This window comes from Gigantopelta aegis, chromosome 3, assembly GCF_016097555.1.
Source record: "Gigantopelta aegis isolate Gae_Host chromosome 3, Gae_host_genome, whole genome shotgun sequence".
In the NCBI taxonomy this organism is placed as follows: domain Eukaryota; kingdom Metazoa; phylum Mollusca; class Gastropoda; order Neomphalida; family Peltospiridae; genus Gigantopelta; species Gigantopelta aegis.
In genome coordinates this window covers 89,345,301-89,368,896 of record NC_054701.1, presented here as the reverse complement: position 1 = coordinate 89,368,896, position 23,596 = coordinate 89,345,301, and the positions used below count along the sequence as shown (strand labels likewise).

The 23,596-nt window shown below is 37.3% G+C and overlaps 1 protein-coding gene across 3 annotated transcripts in view; it reads right to left on the bottom strand.

Moving 5' to 3' along the window:
* LOC121369294 (striatin-interacting protein 1 homolog) overlaps window positions 1-19,304 on the bottom strand; it is a 47,118-nt gene extending 27,814 nt beyond the window's left edge. For 2 of the 3 annotated variants that reach the window (XM_041494259.1, XM_041494260.1), the window contains exons 1-2: window positions 18,874-19,304; window positions 1,438-1,507 (exon numbers count right to left, since the gene is read on the bottom strand). In XM_041494259.1, coding sequence (XP_041350193.1) covers window positions 1,438-1,507; window positions 18,874-19,236 — 433 coding nt within the window. In that variant the 5' untranslated portion in view covers window positions 19,237-19,304. Of the gene's footprint in view, window positions 1-1,437; window positions 1,508-15,129; window positions 15,212-18,873 lie in introns of those variants that run through there. The other variant, XM_041494261.1, reaches the window with a different exon arrangement.
* Between the last annotated feature and the right edge of the window lie 4,292 nt (window positions 19,305-23,596).

Sequence of the window (23,596 nt, the reverse complement as noted above, 5' to 3'; positions counted from 1 at the left end):
AGTGAAGATACGTTCCCGGAGCTGTGGGCCACGGGCAGTTGAACTGTTACGGGTTCTAACCAGGTTATAATTGTATTCTTGTGTTAAGAACACACCCAGTCCCTACATCGGCTCCCAATGTAACAGATAAAAATCAACCTCCACTGAGGGGATTCGAACCACAGACTCTCAGTCTGAGAGTCCAGTGCTCTACCAACTGAGCTAATAGGGAAATTCCCACTAGCTACTGCCAGTAGGAGCACTTTATACCTACACTACTACAATTTCTTCTTGAAATATCAACGATACTGTAAACAAATTATTATGGAGGAGGAAGTGCAGATAAAAAAGTTGTGTATACATATTATTAATCATAATGCAACTTAATCTGTTAAATTTTGAAATACAAACTTATCGATGCAAGCTCTATCAGTCAGGCATATATCTCTCCTAATAATTATTTTAAAAATTCATACTGTAAAATACTCTTTTTTTTTTGCGGGATTAAATTTTTGCTAAAATGAAAATTAGTAAATTCATGAGCAGTTATTTTTGCAAATCCTCCATTCCTCCACAATTTATTTAATTTTTAAAAATAATAATAAAATAAATTTAAAAAAAACCCCGAATAATTGATATCAATAATTTTGAACCTTATGAAGACATTTATTGTTTATAATTAATATGGTAAGACTTTTTTTTATTCAAGGTGCTAAATATGTGCCCTTTTTCGTAATCTTCAAAAGTGGTACATGTATTAAAAAACCAAACAAAAAACCCTGAAATTTGAAGGCCCAATGCTAGCTCAAGTTTAATTTAAACAACATTTATTACCGACAAAATACAAGATCAATACGGTCGGTGATTGACCAACAAGCCAAACGTTTAGGGTGAAGACGAAACATGTACCGGTACTACGAGTAGTATTACTGTACAAGCCCAGGCCAGATTTTTGTTAGCTTAAAAAATAATATTCGGTGGTATTTATTTTCACAAATTATATTTAAACGTGAAAATACGTTCTAAGCAGAAATAAAGTATTTTACAGTATGCCATCATTTTAAGAAATTTCACATGCATGCATAAAGCATTGTTAAATGTTTACATGTATTTAAAAATAAAGTCAAACCTGTAGTAAGCAGCAAAGAAAAAGATCATCACAAATCGGCCTTTTAAGATAGGTGACTGCTTAATACAATTCAGTTTGTAGTATTTGTACTACACATGATGATTTGGGAGAATACAAATATGGCCTACTATCATAAGTGACTGTTTAATATAGGTGGCTGCTAGAGCAGGGTTGACTGAGGTTGAATATTTTTGGCTGAACAGCACACCTTAAAAGGAAACAGAGAATGGTCTGACCTGCATACATGTGTACTTCCAGGGTTAGGAATAATTACTTAAGGTTAAAGAAACAAAAAATTTGTTTAGAGGTTGGTTCAATCAAATACAAACCTGATATTTCTGTGATGTACTGGTCGGCATCATCATACACAAACTCAATGTCAGGCACCTCGGACATCGTCTGAAAAAAGAAGAAGTGTAAAACAAAACATCAAATTTCATACTAACACACTGATCACAGATAAACATACATGCAATAAAGATATCATACACACACGTGTATAAGCTTAATACTAATAATAATCATCAAGGCTTGTACTGTCATCAAATTAACCACTTAGAAAAAAAGACTAAGTTCATTTTTTTTTAATGCTATAAAAAGTGTCACTCATCAGATATAACATGCATCAGAGAGTCAGGTCAGGTCATAGGGTTTAACATGCATCAGAGCGTCAGGTCAGGTCATAGGGTTTAACATGCATATTCAGAGAGTCAGGTCAGGTCATAGGGTTTAACATGCATCAGAGAGTCAGGTCAGGTCATAGGGTTTAACATGCATATTCAGAGAGTCAGGTCAGGTCATAGGGTTTAACATGCATCAGAGCGTCAGGTCAGGTCATAGGGTTTAACATGCATCAGAGAGTCAGGTCAGGTCATAGGGTTTAACATGCATATTCAGAGAGTCAGGTCAGGTCATAGGGTTTAACATGCATCAGAGCGTCAGGTCAGGTCATAGGGTTTAACATGCATCAGAGAGTCAGGTCAGGTCATAGGGTTTAACATGCATCAGAAAGTCAGGTCAGGTCATAGGGTTTAACATGCATCAGAGCGTCAGGTCAGGTCATAGGGTTTAACATGCATCAGAGCGTCAGGTCAGGTCATAGGGTTAGACTTAGTTGGCTGAATTATAGCTATCAGAAAGTTACCACTGGCTATGTTATATTTATTGTGTATGAAGCCAAAATAATGGTTATATCAGGGGACAATATTTCAAAGTCTGAGGTAACCGGAAGTCGGTTCAAGTGTTTTTTAACTAGGTAACCAATTGTTTGGTTACGTGAATTATATTTGTGTAACCCATGGGTTATCTGATCGGTTACCTCAAAATTACGTTGAAATTATATTTTAAATACATAGTTTTTAGCTGAAACATAAAGTTAAAACAAATACAAAAGAAAACATTTTACCATCTGAGAGTCAGGTCAGGTCATAGGGTTTAACATGCATCAGAGCGTCAGGTCAGGTCATAGGGTTCAACATGCATCTGAGAGTCAGGTCAGGTCATAGGGTTTAACATGCATCAGAGCGTCAGGTCAGGTCATAGGGTTTAACATGCATCAGAGAGTCCGGTCAGGTCATAGGGTTTAACATGCATTTGAGAGTCAGGTCAGGTCATAGGGTTTAACATGCATCAGAGAGTCAGGTCAGGTCATAGGGTTTAACATGCATCAGAGCGTCAGGTCAGGTCATAGGGTTTAACATGCATCAGAGAGTCAGGTCAGGTCATAGGGTTTAACATGCATCAGAGAGTCAGGTCAGGTCATAGGGTTTAACATGCATCTGAGAGTCAGGTCAGGTCATAGGGTTTAACATGCATCAGAGAGTCAGGTCAGGTCATAGGGTTTAACATGCATCTGAGAGTCAGGTCAGGTCATAGGGTTTAACATGCATCAGAGCGTCAGGTCAGGTCATAGGGTTTAACATGCATCTGAGAGTCAGGTCAGGTCATAGGGTTTAACATGCATCAGAGAGTCAGGTCAGGTCATAGGGTTTAACATGCACATTCAGAGCATGCTGTTATAGCACACACCTGTCATGGGCGCATGTGTTGACTAATGCCGTTTCCTTCGTCCAGGATAGGAAAGGGTTGGGGGAGAAGGAAGTGCCTGCGCTTGGCAAGTGCAAGATAGTACTAGCACCAGGACTAGCTCTGGCACTCGCAAAATTTGCCAATTGTGAATTTTGAAAGCAGTTGGCGAATTTTATTTTCATTTGGCGAAATAATTTTATGTAATAATGGACATTTTTTTTAGAAAATAAATGTTGATTTCTGCAATTTGTGTGGTTTAATAAACAATTGTGATGAAATGTTTTGCTCACCGAGAACTAGCCCTGAAACAGCCTGACCAAGGTCGGTAGCAGGTTCTCCCCAGGGTGTTTGTGGTGCTACTCAATTCTTAAAAAGTCACATAGGATTGAGTCCAAAAATAAAAAGGTTTGCACAATTTTCATTAAGTAATTTGGTACATGTTTGGGAACAATTCATCGAAAGTAAATTTAAGGAGCTATTTGAGTGATATTGACTTAGTTGGCTGAATTATAGCTATCAGAAAGTTACCACTGGCTATGTTATATTTATTGTGTATGAAGCCAAAATAATGGTTATATCAGGGGACAATATTTCGAAGTCTGAGGTAACCGGAAGTCGGTTCACGTGTTTTTTATCTAGGTAACCAATTGTTTGGTTACGTGAATTATATTTGTGTAACCCATGGGTTATCTGATCGGTTACCTCAAAGTTACGTTGAAATTATATTTTAAATACATAGTTTTTAGCTGAAACATAAAGTTAAAACAAATACAAAAGAAAACATTTTACCAAAAAAAAGAAAAAGTTTTTAATGCTTGTTAAAGTTAACAATATTATAAAAGAACTGAATATTAGCCCCAGTATTGAAACAAAATACAGGGTCGTAGCCAGAAATTTTCTTAGAATTACGCACGCCAAAGGCATGCCCGAGCGGGGGGATTCGGAGGGTCTCCCCCTGTGAAAATTTTGAAACTCAGGACGCCTGTAGATGCATTTTTTTAAATCTGCTTTCGAGTCAATTTTAAGAGGATATTTTATAGAACAATTACAGACAGCCTCGACCTATTCACGGATTTAGTTTTTGCATTACACACATGCGTACTGTGCGTAATGGGCGCTACGCCTTTGAAATAGATAAATACACATATGCAGGGATTCCTTTTTGCGATTTGCGGTGGCTATGCTACTTTCACTTCACCGATGGTACTTATATACTACAGTGATGTTCCAAATGGTGTTTTTTTAAAGCTCATTATGCGATGTTAGTATTTTAATTTTTTTTTTACACTATTGGATTCCTGTTTATGTTAAAACTGTTTTAAACATATGTAAAATTATAGCCAATCCAATAGTACGTCTACATATATTCCTTTAGTGATAAAATAGCAGCAGAAAATTTAGCCGTCCCAAGCGGTCCAAGCACATTTCTTTAAAACTTTTTTAAACTGTAGACTGTTTGCAAGTTACAACTGTTGCAATATAACGTTGTTTACTGGTTTGCTGTGCATCAAGTATCTAAAAATCAGTCTAAAACATTTGTCGGAATACCAATAGTATGTCTGCATGAATAAACTTCCTGTAATCGTGAAGTTTGCAAGTTTTCATTTCTGAACGTTTACAGGTCATGACGTAACCGATTTGCAGTTCGCGTAAATTTAATTTTGCGTAACCGACACGCTAACAGAACGGCGGTTTGCGTGAAATATTGTGCCCTGGTTATATGCAATTAGGAATCATAATTTTCTAAATAAAATTATTACATTTCCCATAACACTAATAAATATTTTCATCAGTGCAAACTATATCAGTGATAAAGTCTTGACAAAACAATGCCTGCCTATATGTCCTTATCACCATGCAGGGCAGGGTAAGGATTTTTGAAGCTCTTGGCACTACGTCAACGAAAAATGCCATAGTGACATCATAGCTTACAATTTTGTGGCGCTAAAATAGCTAAAAATATATGGGCCCAGCATCTAGCTCAGTCGGTATCCTAGAGCAGTTGCTTGAGATGGATTAGCCCGAGTACTCAGCCATTTAAGAGCTAGACAGACATTTGGACGAGTATGATCTGCCGTCACAGGATTTCTAGAAAATCCACTAGCCCTACTTTACTTTAAAGTAAATACCATTTTACTAATAGTAATAATCAGGTGTGTTACCTAAAGAGGGAGATAGAACTTATAAACACTCAGATTTAGGAGGTAGAGTGGGACCAGGATATTTATATTTACAAAATAAAAGACTTAAATGCAGCATTTGACAACTTTTTTTCTCACTAGCTGTCGGGCATGGTAATAGTAGATATTTACTAGCCCAACATTGAATATCACTAGCCACGGGAGTGGGGCTACCATAATTTATAAGCCCTGCATCACATATATCTGTTTAGCGAAAACACAGAATTGCTGCCTACCACATTGCATTCTCTCTCTAATACAACAATAACCCTATGTCTGCTGTCAAATACCTTCACAATGATCATTTTAGATTTCACCGATAACAAATATTTCACATATTAATCACCGATACACACACTACAAGAAGAAACCTGTCAGCACCTACATATTTAACCGGAACCGTACTGAATTGGGGTAGTCAGGTTTCTTCCTGTAATGTGTGTATTATTGGTTAATATGTGAAATATTTGTTATCGGCAAACTCGCAAATAATCAATGTAATCGTATTTAGCATCAAACACAGGGTTACCTGTTGTATCAGGGCGGGAATTTTTGCCTACAATGTGGTAGGCAGCAATTCCATGTTTTCTCCACAGTTATCTCTGGCTGAGAGTGAGAAAGTGATGATAACCGTCCAAATGTCCATCTAGCTCTTCAACAGTAGAGTATTCGGGCTAGAGGTGGATGTGTCGTAGGATCAAACCCAACTAGTACCCCACGACTGGTATATCAAAAGCTGTGGTATGTGCTGTCCTGTCTGTGGGAAAGTGCACATAAAAGATGCTTGCTTTTATGGCTTGCTGCTAATGGAAAAAAAAATTCCTCTGAAGACGACAAGTCAAAATTACCAAATCATTATGGCAAATGTTGACATCCAATAGCCGATGATTAATGAAACAGTTACAATGTGTTCTAGTGGTGCCATTAATAGAGACCACACCGGAAGACTGGTAGCACCACTCACATCTGTTACACCATTGCCGAATGCAAGGTTTGAAAAGCACATGTTAGTTAACGTCTATAAAACATTTATTGTTTAATATTGGAAGAATACCAGTACTTATAACAAGTATAAAATACACTGATAAAACTTTATAACAAATATAGAACTCATGTTACTTGCCACTTTACGTTATATTCAGTGGCAAAGTGAAAAAGTAGCAATACCGCATTTAATTATTGAAAAATAGTGTTGTTGTCATTATTGCAAGTATTTATTTTTGTGAGGTAATTATATTTAATTTATTACTCTTGCAGTACATGACAAAATTTAGATGTTTTGATTTATTGTATAACTGTGATCGCCCGTTAACATCTTCCTGTTTGTGTGTTTACTACAATCCAAGATGGCGGATATTTGTTTACATTTTCAATGATTTGTTATTATGAATACATTTATTGTGGCCCTGACACATCTGTTGTTAGGGAATCACATAAAAATAATCCCTATAACCACATCTTTATAATTAACAGATGTAGGACAAAATGTCACTGGAAAGAATGTCAAGTCAAAATATCAACTATTAAGTGGAAAATATACCGGTATATAATTTTTTTTAAATTTATGTTTTAATTTTCTAATCATATTAAATAACCCAATATATAGATATAGATATAGATATAGCCCAATACACCATACATCTGGAACAGCACTTTAAAGTGGAAGGAAGGAAATGTTTTATTTAACGATGTACTCAAGACATTTTATTTACGGTTATAACTTATATGGCGTCAGACATATGGTTAAGAACCACACAGATATTGTGAGAGGAAACCCGCAGTCGCCACTTCGTGGGCTACTCTTTTCGATTAGCATCAAGGGATTTTTTATATGCACCATCCCATAGACAGGATAGTACACACCACAGACTTTGTTACATCAGTTGTGGAGCAATGGCTGTAATCTACTAAAGTGGTACCCAGGTAAAAATGTCAACTTTGACATTATACTTAATGTGTAAAAAGACTTTTAAAAAATCCTAACTTCATGTATTCTACGACTTTTCGTTTCACCAATTAAACCACTGTTTGCACACCTTTGACAGTTACAATGACAGCATTAAATGTGTATATAATTGTCTCAATAACACAGCATGGGTGATGTAATTTAGTTTTTTAATGCCACTAAATTATTTTTGAAAAATCAATGACAGGCTAGCTAATAAGCCATACAACCAACAATGAAGCATTCTCTAATTATTCCAAATTTTGTAATTATGAAGAAACTCAATTTCCCAAAACATAACACATACATCTGTTATCTCTCTTCAAGACTCTTGCTCTGTCCTTCTTTTCCTCTCCTCCCCACCCCCCCTCCCCCACCCCCCACACTGTCTCATTTCTCTCTATCTCTCATATAACACACACACAAGTTGACATTTGACAGTCACGGAGATACAACATTAATCATAATAGTACACATTTTATCCTCTTACATATTGTCTATTGACCTGTATATCACTTTTTCCATGGCCAACTGACGCTCTTTACTCTGTACAATTGAATGCTGTGATAATGCGGGTAACGAATGAGGTGTTACTGATTACTACATGTAGGGTGTATACTACCAAATCAAATCCCATAGACGACAATAGTAACATATGTGGCTAAAACTCCTACCTGCAACGTATCAACCGACATAAACCTCACGGATATAAATACTACCACCCCTTACACTTAAAGTGAATCAGAAAAAAATGGGGGTCAAGCTGCTCGTTTCTGAGATAACGGGTAGCGTCTATGACTACCCTAGTTTCGCACAAAATTCGAGTACTTTTTTTTACAGGTACCCCATACTAGCATGAACCAATGACTTTTTAAAAATTCAAATAGGAAACTCATTGTTTGCATACATAATAGTATGGGTTTTAGAAGATGAATGCTTTTTGTTTTAATGAAAAAGAGTGAAAAATTAATTTTTAACAAATTTTTGTATACGGCCGGTTGACGGACCTTTAAATATTTTTTTTCATTTTCTGTCCAAAAACCTGTATAATGAATATAATGAATGTAACAGGGCAAACATCCATACAACTGGTGATTATTTTGTTTTTTTACATGTAATATGACCTCTAATCTGATTGAAAATGGAAACAAATAATATAAAGCAGAATTAAAATGGTTTTAAGTATCGTTTTACAACGATATATGCAAGCAAAAAGTCACCATTTTCAGCGAAACAGAGTACTTACGTCTATATCTTTGGTTCCTCCATGTTGATGTTAGTGCATTATGATTATAGAATGCATGTGAAAAATGAACTGCTATGTATAGTTGTGGGCATGTAACTCCGCAAAACCTCCTGTACTGTTGTCTGCTATGGATATTACATTACGGGAGTTTTGGCACAGTAACGTGTCCACAACTAGCGTCAGTAATGAGAATAGTCATGTTCATATTCACCCACCAATGTCTGAAAATTATTTTTTGTTTTCATGAAATACTTTTGCTGGTGACGTGGTGTCTTTTGTGGGACCTCTGATGCCAGTAATAAATATATAGACCAATCAAAATCTATCGAATATTTCCTTCAGAGACAGAGATCTCACAAAATACACCATAAGGAATCACCAAACAAAATACTGAACTGACTTGGTAGGACTATGATTTGGAATAATCTTTGTAAAGTTTGTTGGACGTGTCCGGGTGCCGATGGAGTAGAGCCTGAGTGGATGTATCATTGTCAACATGGACATGGAAAACATGCATTACAATATTCTGAATGGGTTGGGGAAGTTGACATGATGTTTGTACCTTGATTATAACGTCTCAATAATATATTTTTTTAAATAGTATGAAAAGGGTGCGAAGTGGTATGAGGAGGAAGTTACAATTTTTTTTTTTCAACATTTGCAACAATTTCTACTCAATAATAGAGGTCTATATATACGAGGTATTGATTATATGATATATGTCCCCAAATTACTTGTAATAATCCATGTAGAATTGATTGCATTGTCAATGAATACATGTTTAAAAGTTTGTAAACACTGATCGGAAATTTCCGTTGATTTCCGTGAGCGCTCGGAAATAGTCACATTGAGTTGTTAAACTTCCAAAATCAACAATTTTACGTCCATTTTCTGTATTTTTTCTGATTTACACTAATAAAGGGTATGGATGGTTTTTCATATTACCAAACCACGATGTAGAACACCTCTCCTAACTACATTTTTACCTGAAGCAAACTTTTCACACTGAATTATTTTTAGGCAAATGCGTGCATAATTAAGTGAAAATAGAATGTTCTAGCAGATTAATGTATTGACTTTTCTCATTGGCTATGTTTTCCGTGTCAGAACCTATCAGAAAAGAGCTTTCAGACGGAGTTTGTACCCATTAAATGAGACAAATCTGGAGCCAGTTTTTGTGCAGACGCAATTCATGCCGTCACGAATTATCGTTCCTGTTGGTTCATGCTACCCATACATGTTTCAAGCACAAGGCTACTTGACACATTGGTACTAGATGAAATAAAATTGCACATTTTTTTTACCCAGATGAAACTATTATTTTTTACAACCAACACACTCACATTTATAACCAATCACAGGACTTGTGTGTCACTTCTCTATCAAAAGTTCGGTGCACCTCGAACTTTGACCCAGCCGGAAGTTATTTAGTTTAGTACTACCTGTAGCACATGACGATGATGGTAATGTTCATTTGTAATGCACAAATGAGTTTTATTCTCGGAACCGGCGTGACGTCACACGGCCTAGTTACCGATCATCCGGGTCTTTGGGGGTGAAGCAAAGCCTTAGTGATTACTAGTTTACATAGAATAAAGTTATCATATTAACTTTTTACATGCCTTACATATTGTCATTTATTTTCTGCAGCTAATACATAGTTGCAATACGTCTTATGTGTATTATAACAGCATGGGTTGCCATATAAGAGAAACGAACAACGGGAATCTGAATTAGTATAATCTATATTTAGTACCGATGTGTTTCCGTGTACTTTGAATGTCGAGGGGACAGGGCAGGTTGGGCAGAATATAATTTTTGTTGATGCAATTTTCAGGTAATGTTAATTATAAATTTTAACAATTTTGAAATGATAAGATAATTATTAATATAATAATTATGATGTGGGCTACAAAATATATAATCTGTATTTATAATAAAATTTGTATGCATGATTAAGTTAATTATTTTTATGATTTAATAATTATTTTATTTCCAAATAATATGTAATAATTAAACAATGGCAAAGTTGTTACTTTACAACTTCAAAATTACAATAGTATTATTTTCATATCTTGTTATATAGATGTATTGGCAATAGTATAATGTTCCACTGAATACATTCTTTTATTCTTAAAACAAAATACCGTTTCTTGAAATAATGAAATGCTTTTGTTTTTACAGATTGCAAAATTACCACATGATGTTGCCCTTCCTTACTGGTTGAATGCAGGCAACAAAAAATAGCAATAATAAAATATAGCCATCCTCAGACCTTGACATCTAGGGGGAGCAATATCTCTCTCTACTTACCCATCACACCTGAGATTAGTTCAAGGAGAATAATATATAGTTTCCTTTGGCATGTGAATTTATATACATGTATGAATATGGTAATATTTTAAATTGCTCCCCATAAACTACATTAGGGAGCATATAATCAGTTCCCTCAGTTATTTTCATGTCAAGGTCTACAACCTAATAAAACATAAGTGTTACCTCGTCGAACAAACATGCAAATGTTTTAATAATAGGGTTTAACCTGGTATATTTAGTAATAAAACACAAAAACCTACCTGAGTAAATAATGGTTAATATATATATATATATACTCTTCAAAAGAAGAAACGCAAAACCACATTGTCGTAACATTTGGAGAATTGATTTAATTATTGAATGGTGAGTCCGATAATTACCAAATGTTGCAGGATTGTTCACAATTCACTCTAGTCCATTGTGAGTAAGTGATAGGACACACGACCAAGGTCAAGGTCATCTGGAGTCAATACCGGGTGTGGCCTCCGCGTGTGTTGACAACTGCCTGGCACCGCCTGCCCATTGAAGCAACCAGAGTACGGATGACGTCCCGGGGGATGGTGGCCCACTCGGCCTGCAAGGCTGCTGCCAGCTCGGGCACGGTCTGGGGCTGTGGTTGTCGCTGTCGGTCCAACTCGTCCCATAGATGCTCAATTGGGTTCAAATCCGGTGATATCGATGGCCAAGGAAGGACATTAATGTTGTTGTTCTGTAGGAAAGCCGTTGTGAGACGTGCTGTGTGAGACCTGGTGTTGTCATGTTGGAACACTGCGTTGGCGTTGGCCATAACTGGAACGATGTGTGGCCGGAGGATCTGGTCAATGTAGCCCTGTGCATTCAGGTTGCCCTGCACGTGGACCAGGTCAGTTCTGCCAGTGTGTGAGATGGCTGCCCACACCATGACACTACCCCCGCCGAATCTGTCCACTTCCTGCACGCAGTTTGCCGCATAATGTTCACCACGACGCCTATACACGCGACATCTTCCATCATGACGTCGGAGCAGAAATCGGGACTCGTCACTGAACCACACCTGTCTCCATCGCAGTTGAGGCCATTGTCGATGAATCTGGCACCACTGCAGTCGGAGTCGACGGTGTTGTGGTGTTAAGATGACACCTCGAACTGGACGTCTGGCACGAATTCCTACCTCACGTAGGCGGTTCCGTACGGTCTGGTCGGATATCCTGCGCAAACCTGGTATTGCTGCGGCTGTGGAGGTGGCAGTAGTCAATCGTTCCCGAAGGTGGCGTACCCGGATGTAGCGGTCCTGCCCGGGGGTAGTGACCCGTGGTCGACCGGATCTAGGGAGGTCACGTGTTGATCCATGTTGCTGGTAACGGTCCCACAGTCTGGAGATGGTGCTTGGGGACACATGAAATGCCCTGGCAACGGCCGTTCTGGATTCGCCTGCGTCTAGTCGGCCGATGGCATTGTTTCTCTGCGGTTCACTGAGACGTGGCATGTCCTGGATTGTCAACTGTCGGCCAGATACAGAGGCCAGGCAAGCGAACACCCTGCACTTTTATACTGTCGGTGTTCATGTTGCACGTGCAGACAACGCACGTGCAGTGGTGACATGGTTTGCACGTGGCTGCGTTTTTGCGAATATTCACATTTTGGAACTTTATTGTACAGTAGCTGCGTTTTATCAAATGTAACCGTGGGAATGTGTTTGGGACATGCAATGACCTTATATTCACAAAGCATGAACCGGTAGGAAACATAAAATCGGAGTTATAACCCATTTGTACCCTTTTGCGTTTCTATTTTTGAAGAGTATATATATATATATATATATATATATATAATATTGGTGTTGTTTTATATCTAGTCACAATGGATATTGCAGATATTTTCTTGTTCAGTCTTGTGCTGTATTGGAATTGTTATTGCAGTTCAATTTAAGTAATATCTACAAAACTAATTTTTAATAGTATACAATGTACAGCTGGAAAAAGGAGGCAAATATGGTTGTTAATAAACTGATCTATATCGGTATGCCTTCTACTAGACTACACATATTTAACCTAAGTTGCTTTTTAACCCGGGTTAAATTACCTCATGTAGATGCACTTATGTAGCATATTCAAGGAATATATATGAATGAGATGGTTAAATGCTATATTCTTCATGTCAAACAGTGTTTTCAAAATGGAAAACAAATATCAGATATGGCAGTTGACCATTCATTTTATTGCAGGTAATTGCTAAAGCAGATTACACACACAAACACACACACACACACTGAACTGTAGAATACCATGAAACTACATATATATATGTAAAAAGGTAAGTCCTCTAACTTGAACAAGCAAAATGTACCACAACCACCAAATTATATTGATCCACAATAGAATAGATTTTTAGATTTATGTATATGTATTCTTCTTCTTCTTTCAACTTATTTTCGTGCTTATATCCAATTAAGGTTCAAGCACGCTGTCCTGGGCACACACCTCGGCTATCTGGGCTGTCTGTCCAGGACAGTGGGTTAGTTGTTAGTTGGTTAGTGGTTAGTGAAAGAGAAGAGGCCTTACACCTACCCATTGAGCCCATAAGAACTCGCTCTGGGTTGGAGCCGGTATCGGGCTACGAACCATGTACCTACCAGCCTGTAGTCTGATGGCTTAACCACTGCGCCACCGAGGCCGGTCATGTATATGTATGTGTGTGTGTGTGTATATATATATATATATATATATATTGTATGTATGTATATGTATACATATATATAGACAGATATATACACACACACACAAACTTTATATATATACTTAAACAAAGGCACACACACATTATTTACCCTCTGCACCAAAGTAAATACTAAACACACGGAGAGAAGTGGGGAACGACCTATATTTTCTTACTGCAGGCCTGCTACAGACACATTTGCCAAAAAAATAAAAAAAAAATAATTAAAGTTTAAACAAGAATTTAGGCCTATATTATAATTATTATATGTGTGTAATTTAGCAGTATAAACTTTTATTTTAAAATTAAAAAATAAATAAATAAGATTTAGTAGCTGTAGTATGGCAAAATAAATACAAGTATAGATAATATCCAAGCAACTATGATTAAATGAAAAATAAAGACCACACAAATTTAATGATAAAGGAATATACTCTTTATTCAAGAAATGGATGCATCGTTTTGTTCGGGTTTTTTACATGGAAGACGATGGAATTGTGTATTTTATTTACAGTATAATGTGGGATTTTTTATCACTGAACATACTTTAACCATTTTGTTTGCTAAATTAATCTCTGTTGGTGTCAACAAGCAACAACATTAAAGTCAACGTAGTCGCATTCAGTGAGGGAAGCCATGAAATTCCATCAGGTTTGTCGTTTTAATGACCCTACCCACAAGCGGCGCCTAGTCTCTTCTTTTGGAAATTTGTAAAACGATATTTTTTTTAACATCATGTTATGGTTTATGCATCCAACTGCACAACATGTTTTAGGCATCGTGACCGTTAACTGTTTTAAATGATCGACCAAAGTTTCCTCATTTCACTATCAAACCATACGTAACTAAGGAGAAGCTTTACCGCGTCACGTGATAAACAATGGCGGCCAGGGGTCGAAGTACCCGTATGTTCGGTTCCGAGAATTACATTCCAGATGGCACATCATGTATGAATATTATATGATATATATGCTTATGCAACAAAAATGGCCGTTTTCTTATGTTGAACCCTTTTTGGGGGTGGATGGGTATTATAATGACCAATTAGTCGATTATACTGATTATATTAATGGTATTGATGGTATTTTATTTGAAAATAATGAATACATTCCTAAAATTTTGAGTGTGCCAAACTTTTTTAGTTTTTATTTGTTCTTTTTGCAAAACGGAGTTACCTACCCTGATTACAAAAATTTTATTTGGGGGGTCAGAGCCAATTGAATTATTTATTTATTATTTTTTTGTTTTATTCTTTTAAAGGTATTTCTTCAGTATAACAAACAATCAATATCATTCTTGTCATATTTAAAAAGTGTCCGCTGTCCCCACCATTAAACAAAACAAACCAACTTTTGTCACTACATGACTTTTGTGAGCTACATTGAGGCTAGGAATGATAATGCAAATAATAATAATAATTAATATGACACTGACATTGTTTCATGAACACTGATCATCATGCGACTAATGACTGAATCATGAATGTTTATTGTCAATCAATGACCAGCAATTTCAATTTGTATTATGGTTATCAAAAGCTTCGTTCTCATATCAAAATAACGATTGCTGTTAACAGTGATCATGCATATACTGGGCTAAAACTATATTCTACCTCTGAATCACGCCTTCTTCTTAACAGCTCTCTTAACTTTGGCACACCACTTCTTTTCGATGCCAACCCAACCTCCATGTTGTTGCAGCCCACTTTTGAATGAATTCTAATTCCAAATTGGGACAACCCAAAATGAAATACTATGATAGTTGTCCGGACATGAAATAAAATTTATTTGTGGTGTTTCAGATAAAACGTACCTATGAAAAAAGACTACCATAGATTGAAATTTATCGCCTTTTTTTGTTTTTTCTACTGCCTTTTCAGTTTTGCTGTGCGTGTGATTCTGTTCTGTCATTGTTGAATATAAATATGGGTTCTTTTTTCTTCTTTTGTGTATTATTTTAATTCGTATTATTGATTTTTTTTTTTTTTTTTTTAACTCTAGCCAAAGTACGCTGCCGTTCGAGAGTTAGTCGGTATGTCTCTAGCTCTAAAAAAACAAAAGGAGAGTCCTTGACGTTACCGAATTCGGCAGGTTGACTACCATGGGTATAGTGGTAGTAGTATAAAGACTTAGTACAAAAGCATATTTACAATGACAGTAAACTAGCTGACCACAGGCTGGAATATCCTTACAACTTAATTAACCTTGTAGAACGTTAATTGGAATGGTTGATACAGTCTCTATTGGAAACTAAGACTATTAGACTAAGACCTGGGATGCGTTCAGCCAGACCGATCAGTAAAACGTCCGCTAGACTGCATAGTTAAAGGTCCACAATCATGGCACATTATTAATAAACAGTATTTAAAAAAAATACATAAAGATTACATTATTAAATATAAAAAACAAAAATACCACCCCAATTATTAAAAAAGCGACTTTTTGTAAAACGCTCGGGGAAAAAAATACAGATCCAGTCGATTTGACCCGCATCTGACCTGTGACGCAGCATCAGGTGAATTCCACTCATTGATAAGTAAGTTAGCATGGCGACAGCATGTAATGATTCTTCGGAAAATAGCTCATTCTTATCGGACGTTAGTTTGGACATTTCAGACATGTCACATTTGTCTATTTATACTAATGCTACCTCGATTGGTGAGGAAGAAGGAGAAATTCCGTTAGGGGTACATAAATTCCCTATCAGTTTGAACCGTAGTACACCGACGATGATCCGTCGAGCCAAATGCGGTCAGCCTATTTGCAGCCCGGAGGCTGGACGTCGCCCGGTGACAAAAACAAAACCCGAATGTTAATGCCGAGGTGTACATTGTTCGTATTTGGCACAAAAGATACACCTCAACACGATGCATTTATATATGTTAAAAAAAAAAATGTAGGAAAAATATTTTTTAGAAACAGCACTAATTAATATTAACTGATGACTGGATAGCATTTAAATAATTAATGTATTGCAATTATTATTAAAAACAACAAATACACGTACATACATTAAATATGTTTTTAAAAAACATCATTAAATATATTTAAAAAGGCGCATTCATCATCAGTCTAATCAATACTACAGACATCTACGATTGGTACCTGTTTCGTTAATTTAATCCTTTAATTGGCTTATGTGCAAAAGCAATACATGTCTACAGATTTCGCAGTCAACGGTAGTTCGGACAGCATGTGACACAGTCGGCTCACTACGAGATCAAGGAATCGTAAGTGGTTGTGCGTGTACTGCCAATATGCTACGGTATCTGTGATTATGTAATGTCGTTGTAAAGAGGTGTTTTCAAACGTCGGATGCACGTTTGTTCCTAAATTGCTCTGTCAGTGTCGGAAGGTGTGAATTCCGTTGTAATGAACAGAATAACACTGATGCACGTTTGTTCCCAACAATTTGTGGTCGGATGGTGTAAATGTCGCAGTAACGACGGTCGTTGTAACGAGGTCTGACTGTATATCTTAAAACAATAAATGTAGGAAAAATATTTTATAGAAAAAACCCGCATTAACAACGCATCGTTATGTACAGCAGGAACATGAAAAATGCGATTTAAAAAAAAAAAAAAAAATTCCTACATTTATTTTTTTAACATATATATATGCATCGTGTTGAAGTGTATCTTTGTGCTAAATATGAACAATGTACACCTCGGCTTTGTTTTTGTCTCCGGGCGACGTTCGGGCTCCGGGCTGCAAATAGGCTGAACAGGGGAGATACATGCTTGGAACAGACAAGTTCTCAAACGTTTTGGTGCCATTCCCATCGACCATCTTAGATAGTTGTCTTAATCCCCAGGTGTGAAGTGGTCACAGCAAATTGAATCCCATCTTGACGGTCCTTTCCAATACGCACGTGTTCGGTTTAAGAACTGCTTCCGTGCAAACAATGTCGGTTTGTCTTTCGGAAAAATATGCAAACTTCTTCTGCCTTTAACTGCAGCTTTTGTACATCCATACACCGAACAATGGTACACCATGTTTCACATTTGAAAGATATCTTCAAAATAATATTCCAAACATACAATTCAATTCAATAGAATAACATTTTCGCGTTTTAAAAATACATGTGTGCCACTTCCATGTAAAATGACCGAAAGGCTGAGAATTACGCGTTCATGTTATGCCGGTTAGCGCATCACGGGGTCACGTGACTTGACTCTTGGAGTTCAGAGGCTTTTTGGCAAGCGATGGGAAAAACGCGATTTTTTATTGCGAATATATTAAAAACGGGTAAATTTTAAAAACATTATTTTATTGATACTTCATATATATTGTAAACGGTATACGTAGATACCAAACAATAGTGAATTACGTTTTTGATAAAATAGTTCGCGGACGTTAGCGAAGCGGTCGCTGGCTGAACTTAGGGCTTATGTGACGTGTTAAGTATTTGTAAGTACCTGCGCTCACAAGGAGGATTCAGTGGATGGACCTTGAAATTATTGCACACGCGTCATATATATATATATATATAATAGCCGAACGTTACGTTGTAACAGTTTTATTAATTAAATATAATATACTTGTTGATATTTTGCAACAATGTGCATTAAATATGCAAAAAAGTCCAATCGACTTGCCTAATTCGTCCTTTAATGGAGGCCGACTTGTTTCGAGAAAAACAAAACAACTGAACATCGCGATGAATGCACTTTAAAATAAGTACAAACAAAAAATGTTTTCGTCATGAGCAAAGTAGCTCGAGTCACCTTCAGCCCTACCCCTTATTAATATTGATATGTGGGGTAAGGCTAGAAGAAGTCACCTCAGCCCTACCCCTTATAATGCTATTGGCTAATGTCAACAACCAAATGGTTGCAATCTAACCAAATGGGTCTAAAATACACCTGTTTTCCTAAATTTGATGCCACAGAGCTTTAGTTTGATTATTTATCCAGTCATGACATTAAACTTATATGTTGTTAATCAGTACCAACGCTAAACGAAGAAACTCGACGTCCCTATGCGAAACGAACCTGCGCTGTACGTTCTTGTGGTGACGTATCGGGCATTGGGTTTCTTCGTGTATCGTTGGTACCGGTTAATAACATATAAGTTTAATGTCATGTGGACTCAAAAATAATCAAACTAAAGCTCTGTGGCATTAGATAAAATTAGGAAAAAAGTGTATTTTAGATACATTAGCATGCAACAATTTGGTTGTCGACAATTGCCAAACCATTACATGTATACACTCCCTTCTAGCCTTACCCCACATATCAATATCAATAAGGGGTACGGCTGGAGGTGACTCGAGCTATGAGCAAAGGTTGTGATCCAGACACCCTGTGAATCTGGACCTGCGGTCTGTATCCAGTCGTCGATCTTAATGAACTCACCAGTCTGATTCCTATGTTTTCGTTAATCATCGGACTGATGCTGGCACCATTTGTACGGAGATAGCCTAAAGTGGCGATGCTATCCCTACGCAAGTAGTCGCTGATCCTAACTCTGTAAAGATGGTCTAAGTTGTTGGTGCTATCTTTTCGAAGATGGCTCAAGTCACTGATGCTATCTTTACGAGGGTGGTCTAATCCGCCGATGCTATCTTTACGAAGATGGTCTACGTTGCCGGTGCTATCTTTTCGAATATTATCTTTACTGACGCTATCTCGCCACGGAGTGTATCCTTTGCTTGTGCTTGGTTCACACGTGCTTCGTTCTTTTTCGTTACGAATGCGTTTTCTGCGGTCCTTGTGCATATTGATGCTTTCGTTACTAGTATTTTCATTGCTAGTGCTTTCCCCGTGGGTGCTTTCTTTCCGGATGTTTTCATTACCAATGCTTTTCGGGGGGCCCCCCATCATGCACCGTCTGTTAAAACGTCACTGGGTCGCGTAACTACAGTACTAGATACATGGCGACAGACAAGTTGTATAGCGGCAGTATACAGTTAACTCCCCTGTGCAAACCTTCCCAACGTAAAGACATGGCGACAGACAAGTTACAGGCCTATAGTGGCAGTATACAGAGCCGGTTTAAGGATCCGCGGGGCTTGTGGCACAAATAACAGGGTCCCTCTTCCCAGGATATATATTTAGCAACCCCCTCGGGGAGGAGAGGGGGGGGGGGATGACCAGGGGAAAATAAATATACACATCAACGCGGGGCCCCCTGAAGTGCGGGATCCGTACCACGTGCTACAATTCCCCGTGTTGGTCTACCCGACGTAATATCATGGCGACGGATTTCGTTTCATTTCAACTTATTTTCGTGTTTATATCCAATTAAGGTTCAAGCACGCTGTCCTGGGCACACACCTCAGCTATCTGGGCTGTCTGTCCAGATCATTGGGTTAGTTGTTAATTGTCACTGGTTAGTGAGAGAAAAGGTGTAGTGGCAGGAGTCCCGTGACCCTCAAATCTGCTGTGACCCCTTTTTTAAATTATTCATATAGGCACAGTAGCCACACATATTGCACTAAAACAAATGCTGTACATTATTCTAAGCTAAACTGAGCAAACACGTATAACTTAGGAATCCCTTTTAAAAAAAGCATACTGAATCTACAAATGACAAGATTCTCGCCGATGTATACGAAAACTAAAATCACGCAGGGGCGGTACAGTGTAAATAAAATAGTGGTATGGCTCGTGGTTGCCAGACTCGCCTTTCAGATTACTTGTAGGGGCATTTTCACAGATATAACAAATATAACATATAACCCCCCCCCCCCCCCCCACACACACACACAAAAGTGGTACGGCCATGGTCGTACCGGCCGTACTGTCTGCGCCGCCCCTGGCATGGTCTCTTCTATGTAGTTAAATAATACATATAAACTCCGAGACTGCAGCTTTTAGATACATTTATTTAAAGCGGAAATCTAAACATTGTTGTTGTTTTTGTTTAAAAATAATTACCAGGAATGCAAGCTGTTTGGCTCGGTATTCATGCACCGGGTTTCGCTCAGTGGCGTAGTGAGAAGGGTGGTGGTGGTTTTAGGGGTGGGGTGGGGTGAGGGGCATGGGTTCCATGCCCCTCCTAAATCAAACCTTTTTTTCTTTTACTGTATTCAATTTTCTAAAATCAGAACGTATCGTGGTTAGTCTGCAATTTGCGGGCGATTCGGTGCCACAGGTTCTAGTCCCAGCAACGACATGGGACAATTTGCGAGGCCAGAAAGGATTTAATTATCCCCATGCGCCAGTGCGTTAATATGTATGTATGTAACAGTCAACCTCGATATACATACAATATATAGATATTCATACATCAATACGTACACATAGTGTGGGTTGGTCAAAAATGTAACAAACTCATGCATTTTGGGAACACATTTTTAGAGCTAAATTTAAATATATATATTCTAAACATAAAAATGCATTTTATATGTAGGCCTAATTGTAGTCCTTAAACATGCTCTATCGGTCGGAAACTTCTTAAATGGCGGCAAACTGAGGACAATCCCTTCATAAAGATAAGAACAAGTCTATAAAGGACACCGGTTAACCATGGCACTATTTATCCACTGTATTGGACATACATCCCAGATAGCTGAAATATGTGCCCAGGACAGCGTGTTTGAACCTTAATTGGATATATGTACGAAAATAAATATAAATAAAATGGACGTGTTTTTTGTTTGTTTTGTTTTGTTTTGCTTTTTGTTTAATATTTGTTTTGTTTTGTTTGTTTGTTTGATTGCTTTTGTTGTTATAAAAAAATCATATCTAAAAATTGACACACCATATAACATTTCATTCTGGGACTTATTCGAAATGAAAATGCATTTTTTTTTACGAGTCGCGATAATTTGACCACAGCGACCTCTACGATAAGAGAAAATAACTCGCATTGATATGGAAATGTTTTTTCCTCCTAGAGGTTGCATGGTACCAAAGAAGAGAGTTCCATGTAAAAATTCGAGATGCACCTCAAATATTTACGCAGTAAAACCAACTGTAGGTGTGATTGGTAGTAATATGTGACATTGATTATTTGTGCAAATACTATTATCCACTGACAATAAATAAATACATTTTTATTTGTTATACAGTTGTTATGCAGTATATACCAGGGGTTGAAACTAATGCGGGATACCCCCAAAAATGGAACTGCAATTTTCAGCAAAAATTACGGTTGCTATTAAAAACATTGAGTAAATCTCTTAAATGGTATGTGACACCCGATATGAGGTACCACACTTTTTATTGCTGTACTGCCTGGATGTGTCTATACGCTGCTTACGTCAGTTCTATTAGTAAATGTTAACATTATCCACAATAGGAATTGATTTGGTCTATTAGAACCTAGACTGCACAGCTCACATATCACCAATAGTTGGGCAGGCATGTTACGAAATGTTTTAACACAGACGATCAGAACTGTCCAGATCCTCTACCTCAGTATAAGCAATATAGTTTAATTATAGGCTATACATTGTGTGCAATTATTCACTTAAAATCCATACATGACTGAATAAATGTTTTTATTTAAATATTCTTACATATGTTTTACAATGTGGCATGTTCTTTGTATTATTCATATATAAAGAAATAAAGAATTACATTGAAATAAATATTTCATCGCGTAGGCATCGCATAGCATTATAAATTTTACAGTTTGTTTTGGTTGACGACACCACTAGATCACATTGATTTATTAAGCATCGGCTATTGGATGTCAAATGATTGATAATATTAACTTGTAGTCTTCTGAGGAAACCTACATTTTTTCATCAGTAGCAATGAATATTTTTATATAATGCATCTTGGCATCTTCCCACATACAGGACAACACCTACCACGGCCTTTGATCTATCAGTCATGATCCAATGGGGAAAAGTAAACCGATAATGGGTCCTCTGATGTGGTTCGATCCTACGACGCTACCACATCAGGCGTATCGAGGTTTATTTGCCTCTGGGCTGTGAACCGATCCAATGAGTTGAAACTCAGGTAAGACGAACCTGAAATAAAAATGATGTGTCATTCTGAACTAGACACCAGATCTGATGTCTCAAATATCGTGATATACGCAAAGTAACTACGATCTGGCTCATAAACACCGACACCATTATGCACTGTTGCAGGTGATATAGCATGGTTAAACATCGTTGTGAGAATACATTTTGAGAGAAAAATCCTCAAACAGTGGGACTACGGTCCGGCCGTCAGAAGGACTGGCCATGGAGCGACATCACTGGGACCCAAATCCCATTCCATTAGATGACCTTGGATGGAAACAATTCAGACCTGGCCCATGCAGCCGTGCTTATAAAACTTCTGTCTAGTCTCAAATCTCTAATAGTGTCACATACACTCAATTTGTTAGACTAAAAGTTTTACAAGCACGTGACCTTTTTGTCATGGTATAGAATACAGTACTAGGAAAGTGGCTGATTCCTCTAATAATTTTAGCGTTTGTTTTATTAATTCTACAGCAATCAATCATCGATAATTTCTGCACAAATAACTTCCCGGACTTCCCCCGACATGACATGTATTACATACAGTGATAAAAATATTTTAAGTGTTAGCAAAAATGTATAGCTAGTTCTGTATTAAAATAAAATCAAATCAAAACGCCATACTACCACTTCTCCAAAAGCCAACCCCCTCCCCCCCCCCCAAAAAAAAAAAAAAAAAAAAAAAAAAAAAAAAAGAAGAAGCCCAACCCAAACAAACAAAAACAAAACATGAAAAAACAACAACCCCAAACCAAACAAAAGACACCCACAAAAGACAACAAATCTGCCAAAGAAGTCGCCATGTTGAAAACCCCGCACCCCACATCAACAACGTGCTCTTCATCCACATGTGAATCATGTCCGGCTTCCATATCGAAATAAGAAATTGTATTATCTTGCAATTTGTAAAAATTAACATGATAACCTGAACTTGGTTTAAATCATACTTTATTTAATAACATTCCCTCAGTACTCAAAACACTATCAGATGTTAAAAAGGTATCAATAGACTATTAAATGTACAAGTTTTCAAAATATTAACAACCTCAGGGCCGTGTAAAAGATGTGTGTGCGTGCGTGCGCATCAAATTAAAACATTTTATATATACTGGTGAAGGTATATGCTTAACAGTAATAAAGGGAAAATGAAA